Below are 18,831 nucleotides of genomic sequence, written 5' to 3'. Positions count from 1 at the left end.
TTATAGTATTCCTGAAGTGGAAATAAACCATGTCTCCATTAATTGATAAATGGATACATAAAATGTAGCATGTCCTCATGATGGGATATTATTCAGCCATAATAAGGAACTAAAGCCCTGTTTATTACAGGAGTAAATCTGGGAATTGTTTTTTTAGGAAGAAGAAAAAAAAAAAAAAAGCCAGCACAAGGCCACATATTGTATGATTCTATGACTATGAAATGCCCAAATCAGGTAAATCCTTAGAAGGGTAATTAGTGGTCTCCAGTGGCTGGGGGAGAGAAGAATAGGAGGAATGTTGCTAACCAGTATGGGGTTTTCCTTTTGGAATGATGAAAATGTTTTGGAAATAGAGGTGATGGTTGTACAATACTGTGAATGTCTAAAATGCCATTGAATTGTACACCTTAAAATTGTTCATTTTATGAACTTAATTAACTTCAATAAAAATGAATAGAATTGGTAGCTAAAATACTGAAAGCAATGTGAATCTTTCTCATAATCACTTTACAAACTCGTGGAGGGTTACTTCGGCTGAGCCCTATGAGAGCGTTCCCTGGGTTTTACTTTGGAGTGACTCTGGCGGCCGGTTCTTGGCTCCTCCCTCACGGGGCGGGTCCAGGAGCGGAGCTTGGCAGGCAGGGGTGGGGCCCGGGAGCCGCCGGACGCCCTGACGAGCGGGGGCACGTCAGCACGAGCTTCGCCGGTTGCCGGGAGAACCCATAACAACAAAAGGCGCGGGCGGCGGCGGTGGCTGCGGCGCGGCGGAGTGAAGTGAAGCCGAGAAGTCCTGCGCTGCGCTGGCCGCCTGAGACGGGCTTTCTCGAACCGGTCTGTGAGTGGCAGGCGGGCCGGCCGGGCCGGGCTGGAGGTCCGGGTCTGGTGCGGCGACAGCGCGTCCTCTGCGCCGGCGTCCTCGGCAGGCCGTTGGGAGGAGAGGGTGCGGGCCGGGGGACTGGGACCCGCCGAGCCTTGGCTGGCGGGGTGGGCGGTTGGGGCGTCAGCAGGATGGAGGAGGGCGCCCGAGGGGCCTGAGGTCGTTGCTGGGGTCCCCCGGCGAGTGGCCGGGAAGTTGGGTGCCCCGTGAGATAGAGGGGCTTGAGGAATAGGGACGCGCGGGAACCCCGGACCGAGCCGCACGAAGTCGGATCTTGTGTATCATCTTGTGTCCATACTTCCAGCTGTGGGATCTGAAGAGGGACGGGAAAGGCCCACCCTCCTTGGGGGTTTCGTTTTGTCCCAGGCCTCCTTTTTCCATTGCGGATGTTGGAACTTTGCTGCATTCTAAGCTCTGCAGAAGTCTGAAAGCCCTCTCCCTTACAGCAGGAGATAATTGAGAGAGTAAGGGTGCCCGAATTCTTTCTTTGAAACATTTTTTAAAATAAAACTTCGCCCCCTCCCAGTTTGAAAAGCTTCGTAGTTTCCCTATCTTTGCTTCCTGTCTTCTTCGTCTAGTTCTTTATGCATTTGGGGCTCACTACTCATTTGCCAGAAAGTTTCTTACGAAAATATTTATTACTTACGAACTACAATTTTTAGATAATCACTACTATTGAAAAGCCAGAGGCACAAGATGACTTCGGTTATTGGAACACTTTTCTAATCAGTAATGGCATCAGTAATCAAACATTTCTCCTTCCTTTGCTCAGATTTCAAACCTCCATTGAGTGGGCGTAAATATCACCAACCAAACATATTTTATTTTAAATTTACTTCAAATTTATTGGTGAGATAATATATATGCTTCTGATGGCTGTATTTGATCAGTATCTAAAGAAATATAAGTACTATGGATTAAAAAAAAAAAAAGAATAAATTCTTTTACACTGATTTTTTTTTTTGCCCTTATTGGTTTTTAGTGATTAGAGTAGGTGGATTTCTGTTGCCTTTGTATTCAGATTGTTTATTGATACTCCTATTTAAAAAATCAATAACGTGAAAACATCTCAATTACACTTGTACCTTTTGTTAGCAATTTTATTGGAAATAGATTTAGCTTAACATAGACTGTTTTGTTTTAATGTGATGGTATTAAAAAAACCTAATCTGTGTGATAGAAACTCCTAATATAGGTGTTCAGAGACGTTTGGAAGAACTAAATCATACTACATCCCTGTGGTTTCTTTGGAAAATTTCCAATACCAAATGTTGTATAGTCCTTTATTACCCAAGAAAAGATTCACCAAATTTATGAGTATTTGTTTTTTCAGTGCAGAATTTCACTAGAATGATTAAAACTGCCAAGGTTAAGTGCATCTCTTCGGCCATTAAAGATAGTTTGTTGACTCTGTTTTGGGATTTTACAGCCCAGGGGAGCTATTTTTTTAACTCTCACTGGGCTCTTAGTACAGTGACGTAAATGTTTTTTGTTACTGTGATCCTTTTCAGACTGTCCACTCCCCAAATTATAAATGCACAGTACTACTGCAGAGTTCTTTTTAAAGGCTAGTGAATACTAAATGTGTCTTAATTAACATTTTCATTGCATGTAGTGCTGAAAATATTATTTTAGTCCATTAGTCTGCTCGGTTACTAGAGAGCCCTTCTCCATAGGGCTCAGCCCCACCCCAAACTGATTACTTTTCATCTGCATTTACTTGTTACTGATTACTTGTTTGTTACTTCCTTTTTCTCTTAACTTTTATAGGAACAAGACTGTGAACATTCATTTACAACTTTTTATGTCAACATATATTTTTGTTTCTTTGGGAAATATACTTGAGAGTTGCATTGCTGGGTGAAGTGATAACTGTGTTTTTAACATTTTGAGGTACTGCCAGCCTGTTCCCAATGGAGGAGGGCATGGCAACTGGCTCCAGTATTCTTGCCTGGAGAATCTCATGGACAGAGGAGCCTGGCAGGCTACAGTCCATGGAGTCGAAAAGAGCCGAACACAACTGAAGCAACTTTGCACACACACACAGGCTGTTCCAAAGTGGCTGTATCATTGTATATTCCCATAAGGGTTCCATATTCTCTACCTTCTTGCCAACACTTACGTGATCTTTTTTATAGCTATGTCAGTGGGTATAAAGTAATATCTGATTGTGTTTATGTATATATAATTTTATATAAATAAAATTTATTTATTATGGGCTTCCCTGGTCACTGAGATGGTAAAGAATCTGCCCGCAAAACTGGAGACCCAGGTTTGATCCCTGGGTAGGGAAGATCCCCTGGAGAAGAAAACAGCAACCCACTCCGATATTCTTGCCAGGAAAACGCCATGGACGGAGGAGCCTGGTGGGCTACAGTCCTTGGGGTCACAAAGAGTCGGACACTACTGAGCAACTAACCACTACACTACATGATTTTATTTATTTATTATTTATTTTTTGCTTGGTCTTTGTTGATTTGCCCTGGCTTTTTCTAGTTGCAGTGAGCTGGGGCTGCTTACTCTTTGTTGTAGTGCAAGGGCTTCTCATTGCAGTGGCTTCTCTTGTTGTGGGCTCTAGGCCAAGGGCTCAGTAGTTGTGGCACACAGGCTTAGTTTCCCTGCAGCATGTGGGGTGTTCCTGGACCAGGGATTGAACCTGTGTACCTTGCATTCCAGGGCAGATTCTTAACCACTGGACCACCAGGGAAGCCCCCTGGGCATTTTTATATCATCGTTGAAACTCTATTTTCAGATCTTTGGCCCACTTAAAAAAATTTTTTTTTCCTTCTGAATTGTAATAGTTCTTTATGTATTCTAGACACAAATGGTTATTAGATATATGACTTGCAAGTATTTTCTCCTGTGGCTCAGCAGTATAGGATCTCCTGCCGATGCAGGAGATGCAGGTTCGACCCCTGGTTCAGGAAGATCCCTTGGATAAAGAAATGGCAACTCAATCCAGTATTCTTGCCTGGAGAATCCCAATTCATGGGGCCACAGAAGAGTCAGACATGACTGAGCGACTAAATAACAGTAGCATTCAGTGAATTGTCTTCTCACTTTTTTTCTGTTATCAATATTGTATTTTATTTTTTATATTCCTTTAAAAATTTTTTATTGGAGTATAGTTGATTTACAGTGTTACATTAATTTCTGCTATATAGCAAAGTGATTCAGATATATATATATATACACACACACACACACATTCTTTTCCATTATGATTTATCACAGGATATTGAATACGGTTCCAGTGCTATACAGTAGGACCTTGTTGTTTATCCATTCTATATATAATAGTTTGCATCTACTAACCCTAAACTCCCACTCTGTTCTTCCCTCATCCTTTCTCCACCTTGACAACTGCAGATCTGTTCTCTGTGTCTGTGAGTCTTTATCTGTTTTGTAGATGAGTTAATTTGTGTCATATTTTAGATTCCACATACAAGTGATACCATATGTACTTGTATTTGTCTAACTTCATTTTGTATGATAATCTCTATCTATGTTGCTGCAAATGGCATTATTTTCCTTTTTTATGGCTGAGTAGTATTCCATTGTCTATACATACCACATCTTCTTTATCCATTTATCTGTTGATGAACATTTGGGTTATTTCCATGTCTTGATTGTTGTGAATAGTGCCACTATCTTTTCATTTTCTTGGTAGTATCCTTTGCGGTACAAACTTTTAATTTGATGGAGTTCATTTTATCTACTTTTCCTTTTACTGCTTATTGCTTTTGCTTTTGGTGACATAAATGAGAAACCATTGCTAAATTCAATTCAACAATGAATTACCCTTGTGTTTTCCTTTAAGACTTTTGTAGTACATACTTGCTTTACAATGTTGTATTAGTTTCTGCTGTATAGCAAAATGAATCAGCTACTTTGTTGTTTAGTCGCTACATTGTGTCCAACCCTTTCCTGACCCAATGGACTGTAGCCTGCCAAACTCCTCTGCCTAAGGGATTTCCTAGGTGAGAATAGTGGAGTGGGTTGCCAATTCCTTCTCCAGGAGATCTTCTCAACTCAGGGATTGAACCCGCATCTCCTGCATTACAGGCAGATTTTTTTTTACCGCTGAGCCATTAAGGAAGCCATATATCCCCTCTTTTTTAGCTTTCCTTCCCATTTGGTCACCACAGATTATTGAGTAGCATTCCTTGTGCTGTACAGTAGGGTCTCATTAATTATCTATTTTATACATAGTTTCAGTAGTGTATATATGTCAATCACAATCTCAGTCTCCCAATTCATCCCACATACCCCTCTTCCCCCTGGTATCTATATGTTTGTTCTCTCTGTCTGTGTCTCTATTTCTGCTTTGTAAATAAGATTGTCTATACCAATTTTTTCAGATTCCACATATATGTATTAATATATGATATTTATTTTTCTGACTTGCTTCACTCTATAGGTCTCTAGGTCCATACATGTATAGAAATGTCCCAATTTTGTTCCTTTTTATGTCTGAGTAATATTCCATTGTATTTTGTATGTGCCATATCTTCTTTATCCATTCCTCTGTTGATGAACATTTAGATTGCTTCCATATCCTGGCTGTTGTAAATAGTGCTGCAATGAACATAGGGGTGCATATATCGTTTTGAATTATGGTTTTGTCCAAGTGTATGCCCAGGAGTGGGATTGCTGGATCACGTATGGTACTTCTGTTTTTAGTTTTTTAAGAAACCTCCATACTGTTCTCCATAGTGACCGTATCAATTTACATTCCCACCAACAGTGTAAGAGCATTCTCTTTTTCTTCACAGCCTCTCCAGCATTTATTGTTTGTAGATTTTTTGATGATGGCCATTTTGACAGTGTGAGGTGATACCTTGTTGTAGTTTTTGATTTGCACTTCCCTAATTAGTGATGTTTAGCATCCTTTATGTGTTTTTTAGCCATCTGTATATCTTCCTTGGAGAAATGTTTGTTTAGATCTTCTGCCCATTTTTTGGTTGGGTTGTGTGTTTTTTTTAAATTGAGCTGCAGAAACTGTTTGTATGCAGTTTTGGAGATTAATCCTTTGTCAGTTGCTTCACTTGCAGATACTTTCTCCCTTTCTGCGGGGTGTTTTTTTCTGTCTTGTTTATGGTTTCTTTTGCTGTGCAAAAGCTTTTAAGTTTAATTAGGTCTTATTTCTTTATTTTTGTTTTTATTTTCATTACTCTGGGAGGTGAGTCAGAAAAGATCTTATGTCATAGTGTTCTGCCTATGTTTTCCTTTAATAAGAGTTTCATTGTGTCCGACCTTACGTTTAGGTCTTTAATCCATTTTGAGTTTATTTTTGTGTATGGTGTTAGGGAGCGTTCTAATTTCATTCTTTTATATTAGATGTCCAGTTTTCCCCGCACCACTTATTGAAGAGTCTGTCTTTCTCCATTGTATGTTTTTGCCCTCTTTGTCATAGAAATTAGGTGACCATAGGTGGGTGAGTTTATCTCTGGGCAGTCTATCCAATTATTGATCTATATTTCTCTTTTTGTGCCTGTACCATACTGTCTTGATTACTGTTGCCTGGTTATGAAATTGGGGAAGTATATCCTCCAACTTTGTCCTTTTTCATTATTTTATTTGCTATTCTGTGTCCCTTGAATTTCCATGTGAATTTTAGAATCAGCTTTTCAATTTCTACAAAGAAGTCAACTGGGATTTTGATAGGCGTTCTGTTTAATCTTGAGAGCAGTTTGAGGAACATTGCCATTTTAAGCTTTCCAGTCCATGAACATGAGATGTTTTTCCATTTGTTTAGATCTTCTTTAGTTTCAACAATATTTTGTAGTTTTCAGAGTGTAAGTTTTACATGTCTTTTGTTAAATATATTCCTGAGCATTTGATTCTTTGTAATGTTATTGTAAATGGAATTGTTTTCTTATTTTTCAGGTTGTTCATTGTAAATATAGCTACCAATTTAGTGTATTAATCCCACCAGAGAATTTTTTTAAAAGTGCCACATAATTTATGAATGAAACCACTGTTTTTCTGTTAGTTTTGGTTATCTTTGAATAAAAAGTTTCATTTTAAATTTACATTGACTTATAGAAATCCTTTAAACTGTTTTCATGGATTAATTTCTAACATTTGTGACAAAGGGGAGATGTTATTTTTCAGTACATAGCTGTAAAGTCTAATATAAGGGTTTGCTTTGTACTACTTGTGTACATATGTACAATTACCAGTTATTTCCTTGCTGTATGTTTCTAACTCCCCAATTATTCAATATTTAAATAAATGAGCTGGGAAACATATTACTGTTATAGAAAGAATGGCATGATTGAATCCCATTCACTTATCACTTTGCTTTATCATTTACTAACTCATGGCTCCCACCCCCTAAATTATTTTGCTGCAAAGCTGGACATTGTATTGTTTCATCTATAAATTATATAGGTATACTTTTTCTAGACAGATTTACTCTTTGTAGCTATCTTATATTGGAATAAAGCCTGCTCTAATTGACTTCACTTTAGAAGATGGTTAGTTTATTAGGAAAGAAGAGTCAATAACTAAATTTTGTTTTTATTTTGATACACAGGGGTCCAGATCTTACATAAAATGGATGTGTCTCACACTAGATGATGGATATTAAGTAGAAAATCTATTTAGTAAAATCTAAGCTGCCATGGAAGAAATACCAGTTAAAGTTGCTATAAGAATTAGACCTCTGCTGTGCAAAGAAGTTCTTCATAATCATCAAGCTTGTGTGAGAGTTATTCCAAACACCCAACAAATTATCATTGGGAGAGATAGAATCTTTACTTTTGATTTTGTTTTTGGCAAAAATTCCACTCAAGATGAAGTTTATAATACCTGTATAAAGCCATTAGTGTTGTCACTCATTGAGGGCTATAATGCAACCGTTTTTGCCTATGGACAGACTGGATCTGGGAAGACATACACCATCGGAGGAGGCCATGTTGGTAAGATTCTCATACTCTGACTTTTATTTGAGATAATAGAAAGAAGTTGAAATACTACAGTGCCCGACACATAGTAGGTGCTTAGCATATTGATTGAATGAAATAATGAATAGGATAATTAGATGTGTTCATAAGATCATTTTTGAAAGATTTGTTTTTAAATATTGAAGTTTCATTAAACAGTTTAATTTATTATGATGTTTGCTTGAGAAAAGACCTTTAAGACAATATTCAGTGTTCAGCTCTTTGTCATTTTTTCACAGTTTGAGATATAATTGACTTGTAACATGGTGTTAGTCCCAAGTATATAGTGTAATGATTTGATATATCTATATATTGCAGAATGATATAGCTTAACGTTAGTCACCTCATGTAACTACATGTTTTTCTTGTGATGAGAACATTTAAATTCTACTGTCTTAACAGTTTTCAAATATACAATACATATTGTTAAGTATAGTCACCATGCTGTACATTACATCCCCAGAACTTAATTATCTCATAGCTGAAAGTTTTTACCTTTTGAGCACCTTCACCCATTTCGCCACCTCCCAACCCTGGCCTCTGGCAACACTTTCTCATTTTGAACAGAACTTAAAATAAGAGAGAAATGAGTTAACATGATCAGATTTTGCATCTTTTAGTATTATAAATGTTGAGAGCCCTGCAACTAAGACATAGAGGCAGTAGCAGAAACATATTATGTAAAGTGTTTTTAAACATTTTCTAGCCAGATTTCTATTTTATTTTTCTAGCTCTAATGAGGTGTAATTGACAAATACAGTTGTAAAATATTTAAAGTGTACAAGACTTAGAGGCAGTAGGAGAAAAGTATTATGTAAAGTGTTTTCTAAACATTTTCTAGCCAGATTTCTATTTTATTTTTCTAGCTTTATTGAGGTATAATTGACAAATACATTTGTAAAATATTTAAAGTGTATAGTGTCATTATTAGATAAACGTATACAGTATGAAAGGATTCCTCCCATCCAGTTAACATATCCATCACCTCATGTATAAGCAAATTTTTACTTTTAGAACTGAATATTTTTGGATAGAAATTCTCTTGTTTGTAATTCTAGTTGAGAAAGGCGGGATCATAGGATTTTCTTTAGAGGTGGAAGGAACCTTGAAAATAGTTTCTCTTCCTTTCTTTGGCTCTAGCCAAAGAGCAATGAAGGGCTTGTTCACTTAGGTGGCTTGTGATGGAGCTGAGATTGAGAGCTAGGTTCTCTGCTGAGATCGTTTACTGTATTGGGTTTTTTTTTTCCCCCACTAAAAACAAACTTTGAATGTTGTGCATATGTATCATGGTCTAAAATTATTGTTAATATTCTGTCTATGTGTAATGATTCTCAGTGTGTTTGCTTTGATGCTTCTCAAACGCTAAATACGTGACTCTCAGGAACATCTCTTTTTATAAGCAGGGATTGGTAGGGAGAGTTAGAGGGCAGCTGTGTTGTCTGATGAAGCTCTCATTCCAAGATTAACAAGTGCCCAATATCTCCTACCCCTTCCCGTTTTTTAGAATCACAGTGATACACAATTAAGAGATTAAAGATACTAGATTATTTTAGGGTCTCATGATAAATAGTTCAGTTTTTTTCTACTACAAGTTGTGGGTTTTCTTGAGCACTTAGCTTTGTTTTTTTGATTGGCAAATGTTTTATGTTCTTTAAGACTCAGTATATGCCTTATACTAATAAGAGTTATAAAATTTTCACAGCTTGGTGACATACAGCTAAATTGTTTTTTAAAAGGCCATGAATCCAATCTTAATTCCTTAAGGGAAAAAGTTATTAAAGTTATCTATTGTCCTAAAACATTTTAATTAGTCTAAAATTCTTTATTCCAAAAGAAATATCGCCATTAGGAACAATTTTTGATTCCTCCCTACCCAGTTAAAAAAATTAATGTGAATTGTAAAAAGAATTGCATATGATGCTTAAGAAATCGAATTGAACAAATGAAAGCATTTTTCATTCCTAGGAAATAACAGCTTGCTGTGTACATTACTGTCTAGAGTCCTCTAGACATTTTCTAGGCTTACTACAAGTATTGACACGTGTAGTTTTTGTTTTTTTGTTGTTATTTGTCTATTTAATGAGGTATTTTATACCTGTAATTCCGTAACTTTTTTTTTTATTTAACAGTATAAAATATCATTTCATTTCTTCCCATTTAGGTCATAGGATTTCACCTTTTTTTTTTTGACTGCACATATAATATTCCATAGTTTAAATGGATCATAGTTCATCCATTCCAGCATTAAGGGACAGTGTTAATGATTAGGTTTGATTTTTACTGTTATAAAAAGTTGCAAGGAGTTTCCTGGTGGTCTAGTGGTTATGATTTGGTGTTTTCACCACCATGGCCTAGGTTCAGTCCCTGATCAGGGAACTTGGATCCCACAAGCTTCGGAGTGCCCCCCAAAAAAGTTGCAGCGTGTATCTTGGTACATTTAACTTTGGATCCATGTGCTAGTATTTCTGTAAAATAGATTCCTAAAAGTAAATTTGTTGAGTAATGGGTGCATGCTAATTTGCTTCAGTCGTGTCCAATTCTGTGCGACCCTGTGGACTGCATACTGCCAGGCTCCTCTGTCCATGGGATTTTCCAGGCAGGAATACTAGAGTGGGTTGCCATGCCCTCTTCCAGGGGATCTTCCCAACCCAGGGATCGAACCTACCTCTCTTATGTCTCCTGCACTGGCAGGCTGATTCTTTACCACTAGTGCTACGTGTGTGCACATTTAAAATGTGAATAGATAGTGACAAATTATCCTCCAAAAACGGTGTACCTGTGTATATTTCCACTACCAATATATGAAAGCCAATTATTTGCTCTTATCCTTGCCAGTCACAGGAACTCATAAATTCAAAATATTTCTCTCACCATCTGGTAGGTGAAAAATTACACTTTGTTTGAAGTTGCATTTCTTGATGTATTTGTGAAAATAGCATTTTCAATTTCCCAGGCTACCTATAGAGCACCAATTCTAGGTCAGCCATCTACTGTTTGATTATTGACCATGCAAATAATGTATTTTTTCTCCAGTAAATGATTGCATTTGCAGTGGCTAGGGCTTCCCTGGTGGCTCAGATGGTATAGAATCCGCTTGCAATGTGGGACACCTGGATTCAGTCCCTGGGTTGGGAAGGTCCCCTGGAGGAGGGGATGGCAACCCACTCCAGTATTCTTGTCTGGAGAATCCCCATGGACAGAGGAGCCTGGAGGGCTATATAGTCCATGGGGTAGCAAAGAGTCAGACAAGACAAAGAGACTAAGCACAGCACAGGGTACCATGTTAGGCACTGGGGTAAAATGAAAAAAATTTTTTTTCAGTGTAATACTTATTGAAAGTCACACTCATTTTCCTGCTTTTCAGAACCTTGAATTTACCAACTTTTCCAAGCATAATGTCTAAAAACTTTCATTTGCATACTCTTTAAATAATGTATAAAAGCTAAATGATGGCTGTTGAAGTATAAAACTTTATAGTTTCTTTCTGAAATAGTCTGTTTCAGGAATATAAGTGTGACATTGAACATATGATCTGTTGGTTACCAGAATACATTTTGAAGCTTTAATTATAAATATTATTTGAAATTCAGCTTTTTGTTACATCTTTTGAATTGCTGTGCTTTGTTATCTGTTGAAATGGGAAATGAATGAGCTATTTCTGATCAGCCTCATATTCGGACTAAGCTAGAATGCATATATAATGCTGGAGTTTATAAACAGTGCTGTTGGCTAGTTCCTGGAAGCTCTCTAGAAGGAATTTTCACTTTGTTGTACTGGGAAAACCTGCAGCTTCCTTCACTTGCCACACGATGGTGATCTTGCATCTTTTTTGGGTTTTTTTGGTGGTGCCCTGGGCAGTGAAAGCGCAGTCCTAACCACTGAACCACCAGGGAGTTCCCCTGTCTTGCATCTTGAATTAAATGAATGACTGTCCAGGTTAATAAGGCTCAGGTTTTCAGAATGTCTGTTGCCTAAAATTTGAACATTGATAATCTTCAACTTGAAAGCAAGTTGTTTTTAAGGTTCATTTGTAAGCCATTTTTTTGTAGCTTGGAATGTATTTTCCATGAAAGTGAAGGTGTTAGTTCCTCAGTTGTGTCCAACTCTTTGCGACCCCATGGACTATAGCATGCCAGGTTCCTCTGTCCATGGAATTCTCCAGGCAAGAATACTGGAGTCGGTTGCCATTTTCCTGCTCCAGGGGATCTTCCCTACCCAGGGATCGAAGCCAGGTCTCCTGCATTGCAGGTGGATTCTGAACCACCAGGGGAAAAAAGCTCAAGCTTTTTTCAAAATGTGCTTTTTGGCTAGGTGTCAAGAAATATGACACCAATATATTTTTTTAAGGGTTCTTGCTAACATAAATGAGTTGCATTCCATTGATTTGGAATACAATAATAAATAGTCTACCTGCATTTTAATAAATAGCCTAAAAGATATTTTAGTGCATAGGACTGTGAGATAAGTTGACCTAACCTGGGCTCAGTTTGTGCTACCTCTGTCTGTTTTGAACTTCATTGGTACCAGTTATGCCTGTTGCATTCCTGGGGCTTTTAGTGTTTCTTTATAAATCTTTTATTTTTGCCTTAAACTGTTACATAAATATCATTTAGGTTTTTGTTGTTGTTGTCTTGTCATTTGATTGTCAGCATTTTTGTTTTGTGCTTTTTCCAATTCTATACAGCATATTTAGTTTATTTTTGTAATCTATATTTAAAACTTTTAGGCTATATATGTATTTCTATATATGTATTTCTGAAGGTAAAAATTCAAGTATTAGGACTATGAAAGTTTTCCTTTCTTTTCTCTCCCTGTCCTAACTCCCCAGAGGTAACCGTTTTTTGGTGAATTTTCAGAAGTACCCTTCACATAGATACATATGTATGTTTTCTTTTACCCAAGTGAGATTTGCTCTGCAGTTTCTTTTTTTACTTTATGGATCTTAGACATCTCTTTAAAAATAGATGCATGATATACCATTGTTAACCATTCTCCTACTAATGGATTTGTTAGTGTTTGGAATTTTTTCTCAATTACAAGACATCGTCCAGTTCAGTTCAGTTGCTCAGTTGTGTCCGACCTTTGTGACCCCATGAACTGCAGGCCTCCCTGTCCATCACCAACTCCCAGAGTTTACCCAAACTCATGTCCATTGAGTTGGTGATGCCATCCAACCATCTCATCCTCTGTCGTCCCCTTCTCCTCCTGCCCTCAGTCTTTCCCAGCATCAGGGTCTTTTCAGATGAGTCAGCTCTTTGCATCAGGTGGCCAAAGTATTGGAGTTACAGCTTCAACATCAATCCTTCCAATGAACACCCAGGACTGATCTCCTTTAGGATGGACTCTGTGGATCTCCTTGCAGTCCAAGGGACTCTCAAGAGTCTTCTCCAACACCACAGTTCAAAAGCATCCGTTCTTTGGCGCTCAGCTTTCTTTATAGTCCAACTCTCACATCCATACGTGACTACTGGAAAAACCATAGCCTTGACCAGATGGACCTTTGTTGGCAAAGTAATGTCTCTGCTTTTTAATATGCTCTCTGCTGCTGCTGCTGCTAAGTCGCTTCAGTCATGTCCGACTCAGTGCGACCCCATAGACGGCAGCCCACCAGGCTCCCCCGTCCCTGGGATTCTCCAGGCAAGAACACTGGAGTGGGTTACCATTTCCTCCAATGCATGAAAGTGAAAAGTGAAAGTGAAGTCGCTTAGTTGTGTATGACTCGTAGCGACCCCATGAACTGCAGCCTTCCAGGCTCCTTTGTCCCTGGGATTTGCCAGGCAAGAGTACTGGAGTGGGTTGCTATTGCCTTCTCCGAATATGCTGTCTAGGTTGGTCATAACTTTCCTTCCAAGGAATGTCTTTTAATTTCATGGCTGCAGTCACCATCTGCAGTGATTTTGGAGCCCCCCAAAATAAAGTCTGACACTGTTTCCACTGTTTCTCCATCTATTTCCCATGAAGTGATGGGACCGGATGACATGATCTTAGTTTTCTGAATGTTGGGCTTTAAGCCAACTTTTTCACTCTCCTCTTTCACTTTCATCAAGAGGCTTTTTAGTTCCTCTTCACTTTCTGCCATAAGGGTGGTGTCATCTGCATATCTGAGGTTATTGATATTTCTCCCGGCAGTCTTGATTCCAGCTTGTGTTTCTTCCAGTCCAGCGTTTCTCATGATGTACTCTGCATAGAAGTTAAATAAGCAGGGTGACAATATACAGCCTTGACGTACTCCTTTACCTATTTGGAACCAGTCTATTGTTCCATGTCCAGTTCTAACTGTTGCTTCCTGACCTGCATATAGGTTTCTCAAGAGGCAGGTCAGGTGGTCTGGTATTCCCATCTCTTTCAGAATTTTCCACAGTTTATTGTCATCCCTACATTCAAAGGCTTTGGCATAGTCAATAAAGCAGAAACAAGAAATCTTTGCTGATGCTTATATAACACATTTGGTTGTATGTGCATGTATTTCCGTAGAACTGTCTCTGAGTCAGAGAGTGATTATGGTTTCAGCTTTTGATACTATTGAAACTAATAGTTCTCCAAAAAAGCTGTCCGAGTTTACATTCTCATTGTGTTTTAGAGGACCAATTTGCTCACCTTGAGGAAATGGGACATAATCAATTTTAAAAATCTTTGCTCACATGGTATTTTAAACAGTGAATAATCATAGTGATCAGATCATTGTGAACACAGTCTTTAATCAGTTACAACAGTGTGATTTTAATAGTATTTTAGTGTTAATAATTGAGAGAATGCTGGTTAATTCAGTCTTTACTGTATCTTAAATAATTAATAGCATTGCCCACTTCCCCTCTTCTCTACCCACTCCACATGCCATCCACCATGCCACGTCTCTGCTCCTCTTTGTAGCAGAACTTTGAAAGTGTCATTCATCTGTGACTCATGGTGTCAGTTCTCTCCATCTGACACGGCAGTTGTCAAGATATCACAGACGACCTTTACTTTATTAAATTCGTTGGTCATTCCAGTCAAACTGGCCTTTCAGCAAACTTGGTACATGCTCTTCACTTGGATTTCAGGTCACCATATTCACAGTTTTCCTCCTACTCTCTTGCTAGTGGTTCCTCTTAAGTGAACCCACAAATGGTTAAATGCCCAGAGCTCACTCTTTGGTGCTCTTCTCTTCTGACTCTCAGCTTTTCCTCTTGATCTCATCCAGCCCCATGATATTAAATACCATCTGTATGTAGCTACCTGACTTCCAGTTTTTAACCTCCAGTCCAGACTACTGTCTTGAACTCTGATCTCGTATATCCAACCGCACCCTTCTTAGTTGTATCCTTAGTCGATATCTCACACTTAAGAAATCAAAAAATGAACTTCTGCCATTTTCTCCTCAAACTAACTCAACACACACTCTTCCCCTTCTCAGTTGATGACAGCTCCACTTGCTGAAGACAAAACCTTGGAGTTGTCGTTTTTCTCATCACTTTCCCTCACATTCTGCATCCAGTCTGTCAGGGCATCTTAATGGCTCTCCCTTCAATATAAATCTAGAATCTGATCACTTGTCATCTTTCTCTGCTGCCAACTTTGTGTCACCATTGTGTCCTCCTCTCCCTTGAACTCTCTAGATTCCTGGGTTGGTGCACTGGTCTCCTAAGTGGTCTCCCACTTCTACCCCTGCCCTTCTATGATCGATGTAAAACCCAAAAAATAGAGTCGTCTCTTTTAAATTCCAGCTTACTGCTCTGCTCCAGTGAGACTCAGGTCACTCAGAATATGACCTAAAGCCTACCGTGGTCTGCAGGCACCTGCTTGCTCTGATTTCTGTCGCCTCTCTGACCTTGCTCCCTCTGCTCCAGCTACACTGGCTTCCTTTGTTTCTGGATCACACTACTTTAGCACATTTGCCCTTGCTGTTCTGTCTGGGACACTCAGATATATACATGGCTCCTCTGCCACCTCATTCAAGTTTCTCCTCAAATGTCAGCTTTTCTGTGATGCCCACATTATGACTTTCCAATTTAAAGTTGCAATCGCCTTCCACCCAAATACCCTTACACTTGCAGTCCCCCTTACCTTGCCGTATTTTTTTCTCCAGGCATACCTAATGCCTTTTAATCTATGATATAATTCACTTATTCTGCTTTTGCTGTTGTCTGTCCCTCCTAGTACAGTTCTATAAGGGCAGGGATCTTTTCCCTGATTTGTTCACTGATGGTTCCTGGGGTCCTAGAATACTGCCTGGCACATAGTAGGTACTATATAAATATTTAATGAATGCATGAATGAAGTTTGAGTAAGCGCACGCATGTGAAAACTTTTGCTCCTGAATTTTATAGTTACGGTTTTTAAAAATTTATAATAGAAATTTGAGAAAGTAAATTTATTGATGGTAATTTTTTTTAATCTTTAAAAATTTATTTTGAATGGGAGGATAATTGCTTTACAGTGTTGTGTTGGTTTCTGCCATACAGCAGTGTGAATCAGCCATAAGTATTCATATGTCCCTTCCCTCTTGAATTTCCCTCCCACTCTCCCCACCCTATTCCCACCCCTCTAGGTTGTCACAGAGCTCTAGATTGAGCTCTCTGGTTGTAAATTTATTGCTTGTAGCTTTTCTTATATCTTAAGTTTCAGATGGGCTTTCCTTTTCTAAATTTTCAGCTTCAGTTGTGGAGGGTCAAAAAGGTATCATTCCTCGTGCTATCCAAGAAATATTTCAAAACATCTCTGGAAAGTCTAGCATTGACTTTAATATAAAAGTGTCTTATATAGAAGTATACAAGGAAGACCTAAGAGATCTTCTAGAATTGGAGACATCAGTAAAAGATCTTCACATCCGAGAAGATGAAAAGGGAAACACAGGTGAAGTAGCCTACTTAATTAATAGCCTTCATTAGCAAATGAATATGATCTAGTTCAGTTTCTGGACATTTTCCAAGGATTCTTTAAAAATAGACATAGAAACAAAATGAATTTGTTTTTACTTTTAAATGGAGTAACTTACTGATTACCAGTAGCAGCTAATTCACCTAGGTAAAAAGTAGAATTTCAGACCACTTGGTATGATGAAGTTATTAAGTTGTAATTCAAAATATAGCTGACCCTTGAACAATGTGGAGGGGGTTGGCAGTTAGGGGTGTTGACCTCCAATGCGGTCAGAAATCCAAGCATAACTTACAGTCGGCTTCTGTATCCATGGTACTGCATCAGTGGATTCAACCAATCTCAGATCGTGTAGTACTGTAGTATGTTACTATTGAAAAAAAAAAAAAAAAGCCATGTATAAGTAGACCTGCACAGTTCAAACCCATGTTGCTCAAGGATCAACTGTATTTATTTCCAATAATCTGCCCCCTTCCTGGTCTGACCTAGGCTAAATTAGTTTTGCATTCTTTTTTTTCTCGCAGAGTTACCCTGACATTGGGGATGGCTTCTCCCTTTTGTGTTCATCCAAGTTGATCCAGAACTGTCCTTTGTGCCTTTCTGATTTGGTCCCAGCACACCTGTTGCTTCCTCTTTTTTAAAAAAAAATTAATTTAGAGTTTTTGTGTTTGCTCCTTCATACCGACATTTAATATCTGTCCTTTGTTGTGCTTCTCAAGGTCTGACTTTCTGTACTGTCAACTTGTTATATCATTAAATGTCTGTTTTGAAATAGGAGAAGGTGAGAATGGGAAGGTCAAAGTACAAGTATTTTAAAGAATAACACTTTCCACTTTTTTGTTTGAAAAGGTAATGTGTTCAACATAAAACATTTAGAAAACATAGTAAAGTATAAGGAAGAAAGTTAAAGTTCAGAACTCAATTTTTTTCGTGTTTTCTTCCAGATTTCTTTCTCTATTTCTTTCTCTGATTTTAAAAAATTAGACTTGCAACTCCACATATCATATTATATCTTATATTTTTACTTAATATTTATATTGTAAGAATTTCTACATCATTAAATATTTTTCAAATTTATGACTTTATGTGGTAATTTTATCTTCTGAATATATAATCTATTTGACTAACAGTCCGTTGTTGGACCTTACATTTAGGTTTTGGATTTTCCCGATTATTAGTAACAGTGACTGTTATTGCATGTCTTCTGCTAGAAAACACATTTAGTAGAATCTTGCTGGAGATAAAGGATCCTGCCAGAGGAATGATCATGCCTGAGGCATTTCCTAGCGGTTAGGAAAATAAGATTGTTAGCTCCTTCATTGGCCTGCAGGGGGCAGTAAAGCTTGTCTCCTTGTAGGCCCTGTCTTTGCAGCCCTAGCATTCCTGAGTATTTGAAGGAATTGGGTTTTGGTTTTTTTTTTTTTAGAAAGAAAACATACATGGTACTCTGTGGCCTTATTAGATAATTTTGTATAGTTTATCTTTTCTAGACAAAATTCAGACTGATGTTTTGAGCTTCTGTATCTTATAAAATGTAATTATTGAATGTTTTCATCTTTTATTAAAAGTTACAAAAATAATACATTTGTTATAAAATAGAAAGTACAGGAGTGTACACTGTCACTCCTGATAAGCTTAATGATCAAAATACTTCATAACTGATAGCAATCCTGCAAAAATTTTAGTAGAATGTAAGTCTTAAGACAAATTGCTGCTTACCTTATCAAATGTCCCACTCACAGCCCACATGCGTTTGTTTGACACATGTATTGAGTTTCTCTGTGTCAAGTGGTAGCTGGTATCCAGCCTGGATGCTACACAATTAGCATCACCTTGGAAGTTTTCTTTTTTTTTAAGCATTTTTATTTTTTTGGACTGTGCTGGATCTTCGTTGCAGCATGCAATCTTCTCTAGTCATGGTACAAGGGTGACATGTGGGATCTAGTTCCCTGCCCAGGGATTGAACCCGGACCCCTTGCATTGGGAATGCAGTTTTAGCCACTAGACCACTAGGGAAGTCCCACCTTGGAAGTTTTTTAAGAAATATTGATTTCTGTGCCCCACTTTTCATAAATTCTGATGAAGGATAGGGCATGGGTGTTGGTACTTTCCCTTTTATAAAGGTCCCAGGTGATTTTCAGCTGGGTTTGA

General features: G+C 38.1%; 1 protein-coding gene across 5 annotated transcripts in view; it reads left to right on the top strand.

Moving 5' to 3' along the window:
• Window positions 1-695: 695 nt before the first annotated feature.
• The window catches only part of KIF27 (kinesin family member 27), a 91,509-nt gene continuing 73,373 nt past the window's right edge, over window positions 696-18,831 (top strand). Inside the window, exons 1-3 of one of the 5 annotated variants that reach the window (XM_040244513.1) lie at window positions 696-831; window positions 7,419-7,803; window positions 16,459-16,659. In XM_040244513.1, the coding sequence (XP_040100447.1) occupies window positions 7,506-7,803; window positions 16,459-16,659 (499 nt within the window). In that variant the 5' untranslated portion in view covers window positions 696-831; window positions 7,419-7,505. Of the gene's footprint in view, window positions 836-1,036; window positions 1,342-7,418; window positions 7,804-15,948; window positions 16,050-16,458; window positions 16,660-18,831 lie in introns of those variants that run through there. The other 4 variants (XM_040244523.1, XM_040244532.1, XM_040244542.1 and 1 more) reach the window with 4 other exon arrangements.

This window comes from Oryx dammah, unplaced genomic scaffold, assembly GCF_014754425.2.
Source record: "Oryx dammah isolate SB20612 unplaced genomic scaffold, SCBI_Odam_1.1 HiC_scaffold_1, whole genome shotgun sequence".
Classification (NCBI taxonomy): domain Eukaryota; kingdom Metazoa; phylum Chordata; class Mammalia; order Artiodactyla; family Bovidae; genus Oryx; species Oryx dammah.
This window is presented reverse-complemented; position numbering and strand designations above follow the sequence as displayed.